Consider the following 13,647-nt stretch of genomic DNA (forward strand, 5'->3'; position numbering starts at 1 on the left):
CTGACTGTCCCAGAGCAAAGGACTGTAAGCAGTCATCTCAGCAGTGTAAAAAGTTAGCACAGCCATGCAGCGGACTTTGTGACAGTCATTTAAAAGTTGATTTGTGGGAACTGGGGAACAGGCCAGTGGGCAAAGCACTTTGCTATCTCATGTGCTTTTGGGTTGGGAACGATCTTTCTCCCTTCATAGTTCAGACTCTTTTGTATACACATGCTTTTTGCTTCTTTGTTTAGTTTATACCCCTTTTTATTTCTTGTTCTAAAACATTCATTTTGTACATATGTGTTTGTGTGCACATGATATTTTGGTCAGTGGTCAACCTTGGGTGTCATTCCTGAGGCACTGGCCTTTTGTGTGGGAGCTGGGGATGAAAATTAGGTTGTCAGGCATGCACAGCAAACAGCGTCCTGACAGAGCTTTCACCATGTCAGTTTTCAAAAGTTTTATTTATTTTTTTTAAAGAGGACAAAGCAAACCAAACCAAACAAAGAAAAAATCTTTTCAAAGGGAAATAACCAAAAGGAGCCCCTGCCCCAAGGGATGCATGGGACCCTTTAACTCCTCTGCCTTTCCTTTCTGTGCCATCAGTGGTGTCAGCAAAGCCCAAGGTGCACAACCGCCAGCCCAGAATCAACTCCTACGTGGAGGTGGCAGTAGATGGACTCCCCAGCGAGACCAAGAAAACAGGGAAGCGCATCGGGAGCTCTGAGCTGCTCTGGAATGAAATCATCGTTCTGTAAGGCTGTCACTGGTGGAATGCAGGAGGCGGGGAGGGGGGCTGGGGTGCAGACTCCGCTGCCCTTGGTCCCCATGGTGCTCCTCTTTAGGTGTCTGTATGTCATTGAGCTCACAGAGCACTCATTATTAGCTAGGGGTTCCAGGTCAGCGTGTGAGGTGTGTATGTGACTGTCTTCCTGTTTTGTCCCCTGTGAGATAGCAGCAGTGTAGCTTTCAGCAGCCTGTTCATGTTAGAGGGGGCTGCTCATCGGCAAGGCTGTGATGAGTCACTCACTTGTTTTCCAGGAATGTCACAGCCCAGAGTCATTTGGATCTGAAGGTCTGGAGCTGTCATACCTTGAGGAATGAACTACTGGGCACTGCCTCTGTCAACCTCTCCAATGTCCTGAAGAACAATGGCGGCAAAAGTATGTATGATTCACCTCTAGTCAGGGAGGGTATGCACCCAGTCCTGGGCCTGGCCACAGTGCCTCTGCCCCTTAGAGACCATCTGTGGAGTTTGAGGAAGGCTGACTTCAGCATGCTTGGTCCAGGGCTGTAGGATGCAGGACCGTGTGCCCTAGTTCTTCTTCAGGGATGGAGGCTGTCCTACCCACTCTCTCACTCAGGAGACATACCTCCAGCTGAAATCAGTGCTTTTCTTGTCTCAGCCCTGGAACAGAACAAAGGAGCTGTGTGCGTGTGAGTGTGTGAGTTCTGGGTTTGGGATAGGAATACAGAAGGTGCCCTGTGTCTCCTAGGGATGTGACAGCAGCTCCATCTGAATTATCTCAGGCACCTCTGCTGGCCGGACATATAAATCCTGAGGCCTGTTCCTTGCTGTTTGTGGCCAGTGGCATAGCCCACGCCTGCGGGCTGTAGACCCTTCCTCATAAAGCCTCTATTCAGAGCAGTACCATATGTGGCAGCCAACTGCCGTGGAAAGAAAGGCTCCTTTTTCTCCTACTGTGTAGAAATATTTTTTGAAAGTGGACTTAGCCTAAGTGAGACCGGGGTGGGGAGTGTTGAGGCTTCCGTACAGCTTGAGGCTTTCCCTTGGGAGCCCATCCTTCTGGCTGGGCTGCCTGGGAAGGTTAGCTCCTCCTATGCCCTGCTCCTTTCTGCTGGACATAGAGCAGCCTGGTGGAGGATTGTTTAGAACCAGGGACATGCCTCTGTCTTAGTTGTTTTGTCATTTGAGTTGGTGGTTTTGTTTTGTTTTGCTTTTTGAGACAGGGTTTCTCTGTGAAGCCCTGGCTGTCCTGGAACTCACTTTGTAGACCAGGTTGGCCTCGAACTCAGAAATCCACCTGTCTCTGCCTCCCAAGTGCTGGGATTAAAGGTGTGTGCCACCACCCCCGGCTTGAGTTGGTGTTTTTAATGTATGTGTATGTGTGTGTATATGTGTGTGAATGTATGTGTGTGCTCATGTGTATGAATACTTGTGGTCGCCAGAGGTCAATCACAAGTGTCATTTCTCAGGTGCCATCGTCTATGTTTTTGTTTTAAGACCTAGAGTTCACCAAGGATGTTAGGCTGCTGGCCAGCAGGCCCCGAGATCCTCCTGTTTCTGCCTCTCCTGTGTAGGCATTGTAGGTATGTCCATTTGATTCCCTTATTAACAGTCTGTTTAGGAATTTCCCATAATATACTTGTAACATCTATGGTTCTGTTCTGGTTTTGTTTGTTTGTTTGTTTGTTTTAAAAGCTAAGTGTTTTTTGTTTGTTTGTTTGTTTTTTTGAGACAAGGTTTCTCTGTATAGCCCTGGCTGTCCTGGAACTCACTTTGTAGACCAGGCTGGCCTTGAACACAGAAATCTGCCTGCCTCTGCCTCCTGAGTGCTGGGATTAAAGGCATGCGCCACCACGCCCGGCTAAGCTAAAGTATTTTAAAAATTATTTTTATTAATTGTTGTTTAAAACAAGGTTTCTCACTGAGACTCAACTTATTCTGTAACCCGGGCTGGTCTTAGGATTGCAGCAGTCCCTTTGCCCCAGTCCCCCGAGGGCTGGGGTTAGAGGCATGAGCTCCCAGTGCCTGGCTTTGAGGCTAATTTTCTAAAGTGAATGAAGCAGTTTCCAACCCTGGGAACAGATGGCACCATGGGAATTTTCTGTTCCAGAAGTGCAGGAAAGAGCCCAGCCATAAAACCAATAAGGCCTGGCTTCTTCATTTGAATAATTCTTTGATGACTTCTTTAGTCTGCATGTCCCCCTGCAATTACTGGTTTATTCAACTTTCCTGATTCATCTTAAGTCAGTTTTATTAATTCATTTTTTTTTCTGAAAAAATCAAATCATGAAATCTTACTACTTACTAGTATAAAGATTTTAAACAGCAGTCTTATATTTTTTCAAATGTGTGCTACTGCATTTTTCATCTCCAACCTTCCCCTCCCCTCCCTTTCCCTTCTTTATTTTTTCTTGGTGTTGGATCAAACCCAGGGTCTCGTGCATGCTGGGCATTGACTTCAGGTCTTGTCACCATTGCTTGTTGTGGCATGAGCTGTAGCACATCGCGTGTGTGGCTGGGTGGGCAGTGAGCCCATCAGAAGAGACACAGTCAGGAAATGTGGGTCATGACAGGGCAGCGGCCACCTCTTCTTAGAGAAACAAGGCCTCTTGAGTGACAGCAGCAGGGTATGTTTGCACGACATTCTGGTCATGTTTCATGAGGCTTTCAACAAGGCTCTTCTGGCATACATTATACAGAGAAGTGATTACTAGCATGAAGGTCTTGAAGCCAAACTAACAATTTGAATTCCACTTCCACCAGCTCTATGGCATTGGACACTAACCCCCACGTGCTTGTTCCTTACCTGGGTTAAATGCTTGCTCACACTGGCGCCCTCACAGGTCAGATCTCAGTAAGCATTGGTTCGTTCTAGTGGCTGTCTTAACTGACACATTCTTCCCAGAGATGAGGAGCTTTGGGAAACCTGTTTCTTCCTGTGGAGGCTTCTTGATTGAATGGAAGACAGTCCTGGGGTCGCCTGAGGAGGATAACTGCCAAAGCTTTGGAGAATGTGGTTTCTGAGTGCTGTTCTGGCCATGCGCCATTTTGTCAGCAGCTCCCCCCACACTGGAGCTGCAGGCTGGAGGTGCTTGCAAAACAGTGCCTAAGTATGAATGTGGCTATGTAAGGTAAGTGGGTCACAGTACGTTAGCTTATCCCTCCTTCTTGCCTGGCCTTTCTGTAATAGGTTTTCTCAGGAAAGGAAGGACCTGATGGGCAGTGATTGCCCTACTTAGTTTTCCTTTGCTCTGTAGGTGAGTTTTTCCACTCACTCCGTTTTCCCTAGGTGAACTTGCAAGCTGACCCAGGAAACTCAACTGGCAGTTTTATGCCTTCCCTTGGTAAGGGATGCTGTGATGGAGGGTTTTTTCCTCAAGACCTGTGGTTTTGTGTGGTCAGGCTTGCATAGGGACTTTGGCCTGGCTGTAGCTGTGGAAAGGACCTGGCCGAAGGGGCTTGTTTGACTCCTAAGGCTATCTCTAGTCTAGAAGCTTGTGCCTAAGCTTGCATATTGATCCCCAACTGCCACCCTACCCCCAGTGCTGGGACTGAGCTCAGCACTTTGCTAAGTAAGCACTGAGCTAAATCCTCAACTCCTTGTTTTGTTTTTCTTGAGATAGGGTCTCATATAGCCTAGGCTGTCCTTGAACTTGTTACATAGCTGAGGATGACTTGAGCTGATCCTTCTGCTTTAAACTGGGTTATTTCCTATCTGTGATGGGTGATACTGATAATATAACCAGCGATTACAGGGTGGGGTTATACTTGGCTTGCATATTGCATATTGGAGTCCCCCCAGTTCTTCTCAGTACTGGAGATAGACCTCTTGGCCTTAAGCTTGCTAAGTAAGCATCTAACACTGATCTATGAACCTAGCATGCATTTTTACCCCTTAAAAATTTTAAAGACTTATTTATTGTTATATGTAAGTACACTGTTGCTATCTTCAGACACACCAGAAGAGAGTGTCGGATCTCATTACAGATGGTTGTGAACCACCATGCGGTTGCTGGGAATTGAACTCAGGACCTCTGGAAGAGCAGTTAGTGTTCTTAGCCACTGAGTCATCTCTCTAGCCCCCCTAAATTTATTTCCTCTTCTTGTGTGCATGTTTGTAAGTGTATCCATGCAGTCTGGTCACAGAGAATCTGTGCCGATCAGCAGACAATTGAAGGGAGTTGTTTCTCTTCTTCCACCTCCTGGGCTTCAGGGATTGCCCTCTAGCTTGGGTGGCAAGTCCTTTACCTGCTGAGGTGTTTCCAGGCCCCTCTGATGCCCTGTGAGCACAGCCCCACCCCATATATTTGCTTATATATAATCGTGGGTCAGGCGTGGTGCCACATGCCTGTAATTATGGCACAATGGAGACAGAGGCAGGAGGATCACTTCAAGTTTGATCTTGGTCTACAAAGTACATTCTAGGCCAGCCAAGGTTACACAATGAGAGCCTAACTCAAAAAGCGAAAACAAATAGAACAAAAAACTCACAGTCATCCAGAAACAATAACATCCAGTTTATGATGAAGCTGATTTCTTTAAAATCAGAAAAGACAGAGCAGGAGAACTGGCTCAGTGGTTAGGAGCACTGGCTCCTCTTGCAGAGGACCTGGGTTCAGTTCCCAGCACCAGTGTGGTAGCTCACAACTTTCTCTAGCTGCAATCTCAGGGTGTCTGTCACACTTTTCTGGACTCCCTGCACATTTTATACATGCAGCACACAGATATATATACAGCAAAACATATACATATAAAGTAAAAAAAAATTTTTTAAATCAAAAATTAAAATCAGAACAGAGGCTAGTATGTAGCTTAGTTGGTAGTGTTTACCTGACACATGTGGGTTCAATCTCTAGCACCTCATAAAGTGGCCTGCGGTCACGCCTTGGCTTCATAGCAAGTTCTCTGTCTGAGTAACTGGGCAGATAAATAAACGCCAGGAAAGAAATGGCATTGGATCAGTAGCCCCTGCTTTGTTCCTGGGCTGAGGTTGGAGTCCAGGGCTTTGTACACACTAGGCCAGTACTTTGGCCCTGAACTCCACCCAGCCCTTGTTTCTTTCTTCCTCTTGTTGTTCTGACGAGCATCTCTTAGCCCATGGTGGCTTTAAACACTTTCTTTTCTGTTGCTCCTTCCTCCAGGGTGAATAACAGGTATGTACTAGTAGGTCCAGGCAGCTCCTGTTTGTTGGTTAGTTGGTTTTTCAGACATCTTTACTCATTAGTTTAGGCTGGCTGTGAACTCACTGTGTAGCCTGGGTTGGTTTGGAATTTGTATGATCGATCCTTTGACCTCATCTTTTCAAGTGCTGGGATGATAGGTGTGTGCCACCAGGCTCAACCCAGAGGTTTTTAAAGCATGCTCCTGGGACCAGGACGTCCTATTAAAAAAGGGAATCCTCAGGTCATCAGACTGCAGAATCAGAACTGGGAGTGGTATCTCGTGGTCCTGGGTTTAAGAAGCCAGGTTTGGCTCTAAGCTCCACTTTGAGACCTGCTAACTAGTTGTGAAAATAATGTCAGTCCCTGACCTCAGAGCACCTTGTGCAGTGGGTTTGTTACCCAGTGGAGTTTGTTCTGGGGCAGCCCCAGCCGTGGTGGTCCTCTCTGGGTCCCCTGCGTCTCTGAGCTTTTATCAGACGCAGGGTCGGGCCCAGACTGGACATGGCTGTCTCAGAGTTCTCAAGAACTTCTTTGGTTCCTCAGTGGTTTTTTCTCTTTAATTTTTTTTTTTTTGTTGTTGTTGTTTTGTTTTTGAGACAGGGTCTCCTGGCTGTCCTGGAACTCACTCTGGGGAGCAGGTTAGCTTCAGGCTCGCAGTGATCCTCCTGCCTCTCCTTCCTGAGTGCTGGGATTGAAGGCGCGTGCCACCATGTCCAAACAGGCTTTACTTTCTTCTAAGATTATTTTTACTATTTTACCTATGTGCGTATGTGTGTCTGTGTCTATGTAAGTGTATGCTACTTGTGTGGGTTCCCTCAGGTCAGAAGAGGACGTTGGGTCCCTCGGAGCTGGAGTTAACAAGCAGCTGTAAGTTGCCTGACTTAGGTTCTGGGAACTGAACTCTCAGGTTCTCTGGAAGGACCTGTTTTGTTTTGTTTTAAATTATTTATGTGTTTTATGCATGTGAGTGCTCTGTCTACATATATATCTGCATGAGCATAACAGAAGAGTGCATCAGATCCGATGATCGTGAGCCACCATGTGGTTGCTGGGAATTGAACTCAGGACCTCTGGAAGAGCAGTCAGTGCTCTTAACCACTGAGCCATCTCCCAAACACGAACTTTTCCCCTTTTCTTCCTCTCTCTCTCTTCCTTTCTTATTTAAAAAAAAAAAGAGCATTTATTTACTTGTCTGTCTATCTCCTCTGTGTGGATGTTCATGTGGATGTGTGTGGAAGTTAGAGGGCATCTTCAGGATTGTGCTTTCTCCTCTCGCTGTGTGTGTCTGAGGGACTAAGGTCACTCACATCCTCAGGAGTGGCAGTGTCTTTATCTGCTGAGCCATCATCCTGCTAGTGCTCTCTTCCCCTTCTTCCCAGGAACAGGATTAATTCTCGGGCCTCACATATACAAGGGTAGTCTCTGAAGGACTTACCTCTGTGCTACAGCCCAGCCCTTCCTTAGGTTGCCATCTGGAAGCAAGATCTGAGTTTAAGTTGTTCAGGTTGGCCTTGGATTTGCATTGTAACCCAGGCAGGGCTTGAACTTGGTGACCTTCCTCAGTCTCCCAAGTAGCTAAGGTGAAAGCCTGTTATGCTTCATGCCATCATGCCTGGTTCTGGCAGGCTTCTTTTGTTCTTTAAGTAATAAATAGTCTTTTTTCTTTTTTTTCCGAGACAGGGTTTCTCTGTATAGCCCTGGCTGTCCTGGGACTCACTTTGTAGACCAGGCTGGCCTCGAACTCAGAAATCTGCCTGCCTCTGCCTCCCGAGTGCTAGGATTAAAGGCGTGTGCCACTACGCCCAAGCCTATAGTCTTAAAAAATTAGCTAGTGTAGTGGTACACACCTTTACACAGAATTTAGGAGGCTGAGACTGTTGGATCTCTGTGAGTTTGAGGTCAGCCTGGTCTACATAGTGAAACTCTCTCAAACGGAAACCAAAAAATATCCCTTTGTGTGTGCATAGAATGCAAGCATGCCAGTGTGTACACAAGGTCAGATGACAACCTTAGGTGTCTGTCCTTACCTTCCACCTTGTTTGAAACAGGGGCTCTGTTATTTTGCTGCATATCCCAGGTTAGCAGGCCCATTAGTTTCTGGGGATCCTCCCATCTCTCCATAGGAATGCAGAGAGTACAGATGCTTGTGTACACGTCTGGCTTTTGTGTGGGTTCTGGGTATTTGAACTTTGGTTTATACCTTGAGTGGCAAGCACTTTTATCCAGTGAACTATCTCCCCAGATCTCTGATGGGGTTTCTATATGTGAATATGTGTGTACAGATGTGCACCATCTCCGTGCTTCTATTACTAAGCACCATGAATTCGCACTGAATGGGCCTCTAACTCCAGTTGGGGCTGACAGGCTTCTTTGTAACACTCCTCCTCTCCAGAGAAGAAGGCTGGCTCTCAGCATCCTCTGTGCGGCTTGTTCATTCCCTTGGATCTATAATGCGGAGGAGGCAGCTTGAGACTTGCCACACTCATTCTGCAGCGCGTGCTGAAGTGAGCTTTGTTTGTAAAGCTCCTTGCTCTTGCCCACTTATGTGTAGCTCTTTTCTTTCCCCCATGTGTGTTTCTCAGATCAGAAAAAAAAGAAAAAAAAGAAAGAAAGAAAGAAAGAAAGAAAGAAAGAAAGAAAGAAAGAAAGAAAGCAAACAGCTCCCTGTTTATTTAAACATCATATAAGCAGAAGGTTGTCACCAGGCTTTACCTCCAGAGAACAGAGTAGCCAGTCAGAAGTTAGCCTCCTCCCAGGCTTCCGAGCATGGAGGCTTCTAGTGGGTGGGCTGTGGTGCCCAGCAGACAGTGCGTGCATTTATTGTAAAGTAAACAGACTGCTGTTTTCCCCCACTTCCAACTTAAAGGTAAATCAAACTCCTGAACCTTGAAGGCTGACTGGGATGAGGAGGAGGAGAAATGTGAAAGGTTGCCATTCAGTTACACAGTTTTAAATTTAACATTGTAAAACCGTTCAGTTCTTTTATCTGACAAGGAGGGGGTGAAAGGGACTGTGGGGTGTGCTGAGCTGGGAGAGGCAGTGCCCAGGGCACTAAGCTGTGAGCTGCTGTGCTTTGAGCAGGCCTCATGGTAGAGACAGATAAACAGTCCTGCACAACCAGTTAGTTATAGTTGTGAACCTGGTAAGCCACTGAGACCAAGTGTTTCTAACTCATGGAAAGTTCATGGTAATACTAGATCCAGAGGCTTTTTCTCCTGCTCCTGGGATTAGGTGTCACCAACAGTCCTCCGGTTCACAAAAGCAGCATAAAATGTGTGATGTATGTGGGTCTTTCCAAGATTAAAAATGAAAAACATGGCCTAGTGTGATGGGTAGTTACAGTGCTGCTCTTCCAGAGGACTCGAGCTTTGTTCTCAGCACCCACATGGCAGCTCACAACCATCTGCAGCTCCAGTTGTAGGGGATCTAACATCCTTTTTCATCCTCGGCAGACACCAGGTGTGTGTGCAGTATACACATAGCCATGGCAGCAAAACATTCAAACACATACAAGGAAAAAAATTAGCAAGAGGGAAAAAATTGAAAGAAAGCAATATAGGCTTCAAAATTAAAAGTATTCATTTATCTTCTCATTATGTTGTAATCATGAAAGCTTAATTCAATGTGTTAGATATTGTTTTGAATTCTGTTTATATTATTTAGAAATTGTAGCTATAAGTGGATCCATATACAGTTACTCTTCAACTTAAGAGATAATGCCAGGGTAAACCTTTCTCGGGCTAAGAATTTTTTAAACTGAACTTGAATTTAATGCCCCAAACCCATTGAGCATCCTAGCACATAAGCACAGCCCACAGCCTGCTGCTTGGCAGCTGTGGTTTCCCTTCCCCAACTCAACAGTTGTAGAGGGAGTAGACTGTACTGCATCTCACTAGTCAGGGAAAGGGATCAGGCCCAAAATCTGGAGCATAGCTTCATTATGTAAAGTGCTCTCTCTCTCTCTCTCTCTCTCTCTCTCTCTCTCTCTCTCTCTCTGTGTGTGTGTGTGTGTGTGTGTGTGTGTGTGTGATGTATATGCTAGTAGTGCCAATGGAGGCCAGCAGAGAGCATTATATCCCCTGGAGCTGGAGTTACAGGTAGTTGTGCCTGACATTAACTCAGGTCTTCCTGTAGCAGAACAGTAAGTGCTTTTAACAGCTGAGCTATCTCTCCAGCACACCACCCTTCCTACCCTTCCCCTCCCGTCCCCAGTGGAATGAGATAAGTTGAAATACTTGTAATAGCAGTTTGGTTTTGTGTTTTCGAGGCAGGATCTCACTGTGTAACTAGTCAGGATTTGATTTGTAGACCAGGTTGACTCAAAGTTGCAGTGTTTTTTCTGTTTCTGCCTCTTGAGTGACAGACTCACCTGGTTTAGGGCTTTTTGTTTTGTTCTGTATGCATGCATCTACAGTTTAACCATGGCTTGAATGGACTTTTGCTGTGGTAGTTAAATTCTTTCAAAATTATCTTTGTACTCCTATCTGTTTTTATTTAAGGGATGAATCCCTAGGCATGTGATTGCTGGGTCTCAGGCAGGTGTGGTTCATGTCCTTTGGTTCCAGCTCTCAGGGTCTGCTGTCAGGTCTGGGCTCATTTGTATGCGCACTTGTGAGTGTACACATTTGTCTCTTTTCTTCTGACTTAACTGACGGGGTATTGTCAGCTGTTTAATCTGGCTGCTCTGTTAATCCACAGTGACTTGGGTTTTGGTGTCTGTTAGGGCCTCATGTAGCTCAGGTTGACTTCAAGCTGCTGCATAGCCATGCAGACCTTCAGTTCCTGATCCCTGGGATGAGTGGGGTGTGCAGCCATGGCACTTTTTCTTTTCCTCCTTCTCTTGTATGTCTTGTGCTGGGGATGTCACCAGGGCCTTGTGCTGCAGCCCCAGCCCTGCCTTTTCTTCTTAGGAGTGTCCTGTTGGTTCCTTCCATGGTTATTCTGCTGGGGTTGCTGCATCACAGTTGCTAGTGGCTTCCACACTGCTAGACCCAGAAGGCAGCTCTCAAGCTCAGCTCACTTGTCTCACAAATGGACACTACTCATTGAATCCTCTGTGTGTGTCACTCAGCTTGGTAGAGAGCACTCTGACTCACAGACCTTTGCTAAGTCTCCTGGTTGGTCTTGAGACACTAAGATATTCCAAGTTCGCTTAGTCCCATGTCCCTTTCTGCACCCTTCCTTTCATGAGATCACATGGCCTTGTGGCTTTAAATTCCTTCTGTGTGTCTATGACTTGTAGTCTGTGTGTCTCCTCACGACAGCACTAAACAGTGTTTATTCCTAATTAGCCCCATGAGGTGTCAACAAGCACGCAGCTCTGCTGGAGTATGGCATGCCTGTTACCTAGCACAGGGGACACCACAGCTTTCAGAACAAACTGCTCTACACAGTCAGTTCCAGGTCAGCCACGGACTACCTTAGCTTAAAAAGCAAGACAAGCAAACAAACAGAGAGAGAGAGAGAGAGAGAGAGAGAGAGAGAGAGAGAGAGAACCTGGGTTCAGTTCCCAGTATATAGAGGTTGGCTAGCAACCATCTTAACTCTAGTTCTAGGGCTTCTAACATCCTCCTCTGACCCATGCAGGCACCAGGCATGCATTGGGGGGCGGGGGGGGGGCACTGACATGCATGAGGGAAAGCACCCATATACCTAAAAAAATACAGAAATAATTAATGAAAAAACAAAAGAATACAACTCAATGCTTTTATTTATTTATTTCTATTTTGAGACACAGTCTCACTATACATACAGCCCTTGGCTGGCATGGAACTCACTTCATAGACCAGGCTGGTCTTGAGCTTGTAGAGATTTCATGGGGAGCCTGCCTCTGCTTCCCATGGCGACCCCGGGTCAGATCCTTAGGGGTATGCATTTTGTGTTTTATTTACCTTGTTTGCTGTGGTTACCCTATGCTACCTACCACACATGTACGCGTGCGCGCGCACACACACACACACACACACACACACACCCGTGAAGCAGAGAGTCAGGACTTCAGTGCTCATGCCCACCCTGGGACCATAGGTGAATTGTACCCTCAACCCCAAATGGAAGCCTTTGTTTCATTTCTCCCCTATCCAGTTGCATTGCCTTCAGTGTCTACTTTCTCTTGATTGGCACCAGATGCCGGGCTCTGGGGTCTTAACCGACTGTTAATGGTCTCTGAAAAGCTCCCTGTGTGTTGCCTTCCACCCTCCTGCACCTCAGGCAGATATGCCCAAGCCAGAACCTCAAGGAATTCCCAGAGAAGCCAAAAGCGGCTCCCTCCCTGTGGCATCCCTCACCCCAATCCTCTCAAGTCCAGGCTGGGTCTGTTTTGTGGCTTTGGTGTCAACCATGAGCTGTTGGAAAGAAAAGTCCTTTTAACGAGAGTCTTAAAAAGTAAACACAGGCCCTGCAAACGTTGTTCAAACAAACCTGCTTTCAATGTCACTGGCTGAGAGGCTGCTTTGTGGAGCCTCATCTGAGGGAAGAAGAAAAAGCCTTCTGTTCAGCATCAGCATCCTGTGCTGGGCGGGGTCTCAGTACTGCTGCCGGCTGCTGCTCAGTGTTCCGTGAGGCAGTGGGCACTGGGATCTGTTGGCCCCAAGGGAACGTGGATGTGGCAAAGGGCTTTTCCACTTCTGGAGTGGATGAACTGAATGCTAGTCAAGGTGGCTTCTCTGTCCCTCTCTTTGCAGGTGTAGGGTGGCTTTGGCATGAACACATGAGTGTACTGTAGTCGGTGGCTAAGCTGTTTCCTCCAGGCTGAGTGTGGGAACAGAGGAAGGATGATAAATTTGAGGCTAGCCTGGTCTCCTGGTCAGGTTCCTGGTCTTTAGGCCAGTGGAAGCTATATATTGAGATCCTGTCTCAAATGTAAGAAACACGATGTTTTCCTTCTTTTCTTTCTTAGGCTTAAGAGAGCCCTCGGGGTTGGACCTTGGCGTGTGAGAAAGTGTCCTTTGCAGGGTGCTTTCTGAGGCTCATGAGGCTTACCTGGAGATGCAAGGCTGGGAAGTGTGTTTACTACTATTCTCGGGACACCTTCCTCTGAGTGCTGAGCTAGACTGTAGCGTTCAAAGGATGAACGATGAAGGAGGCAGAATACACTGCACTCCTCCTGGATTTAAGGGTCTAAAGAAGAAGCTGGAGCCTTGCTGACTCATGGTATAAGCCTTTCCATGTGGGAGAAAGCACAGGGTGTCCCAGGCCTGAATCACAGAGACCTTAGCCTGGTGCCTACACCTCACCTGACAAGCTCTTCGGACGGTGACCCTGCATTGGTGACAGGGAGTAAGACCATTGTTGGAAATGAGCTGTTCTTTCCCCCTGAAAATACTTGCTTTTACACGGCAGGAATAATGGAGTCATTCTGTGACTTTCTTCTCTAAGTATTGATGTTTTCATGGCGTGTCCTTGTTGTGTGCACCTTTACACTCATGAATCCAAGACCTAATGCCCGGAGCACAAGGTTTTATGCTTTGGAAATTGTAATTTTTAAAAACTCAGCTTTTAAGAAGGAAAATGTTTCAACAGTAGAATATTAACCATAATTTTTTTTTTTAAGGAAGTACCTTGCTTTTGCTATGCTTTGAACCTTTTTAAGGATTTTTGTTCAAAGCAAGCCTGCCTCAGTCCTGTGTGTATAAACATGGCTTTGGTCCTGCCTGGGGAGCCGGGAGAGGAGGTGATGGCTGAGGTTCCCTGAGGGCACGGGGAATGGATGATCTGTGAGAACCAGTCCAGGCTGCGTGGAGATTAATGGTGTGA

At 46.6% G+C, this 13,647-nt stretch overlaps 1 protein-coding gene across 1 annotated transcript in view; it reads left to right on the plus strand.

Moving 5' to 3' along the window:
• Wwp2 (WW domain containing E3 ubiquitin protein ligase 2) overlaps positions 1-13,647 on the plus strand; it is a 118,073-nt gene that overhangs the window by 20,206 nt on the left and 84,220 nt on the right. Inside the window, exons 3-4 of the mRNA XM_021171082.2 lie at positions 589-736; positions 1,024-1,145. Coding sequence (XP_021026741.1) covers positions 589-736; positions 1,024-1,145 — 270 coding nt within the window. The remainder of the gene's footprint in view (positions 1-588; positions 737-1,023; positions 1,146-13,647) is intronic.

This window comes from Mus caroli, chromosome 8 (genome assembly GCF_900094665.2).
Source record: "Mus caroli chromosome 8, CAROLI_EIJ_v1.1, whole genome shotgun sequence".
Taxonomy (NCBI): domain Eukaryota; kingdom Metazoa; phylum Chordata; class Mammalia; order Rodentia; family Muridae; genus Mus; species Mus caroli.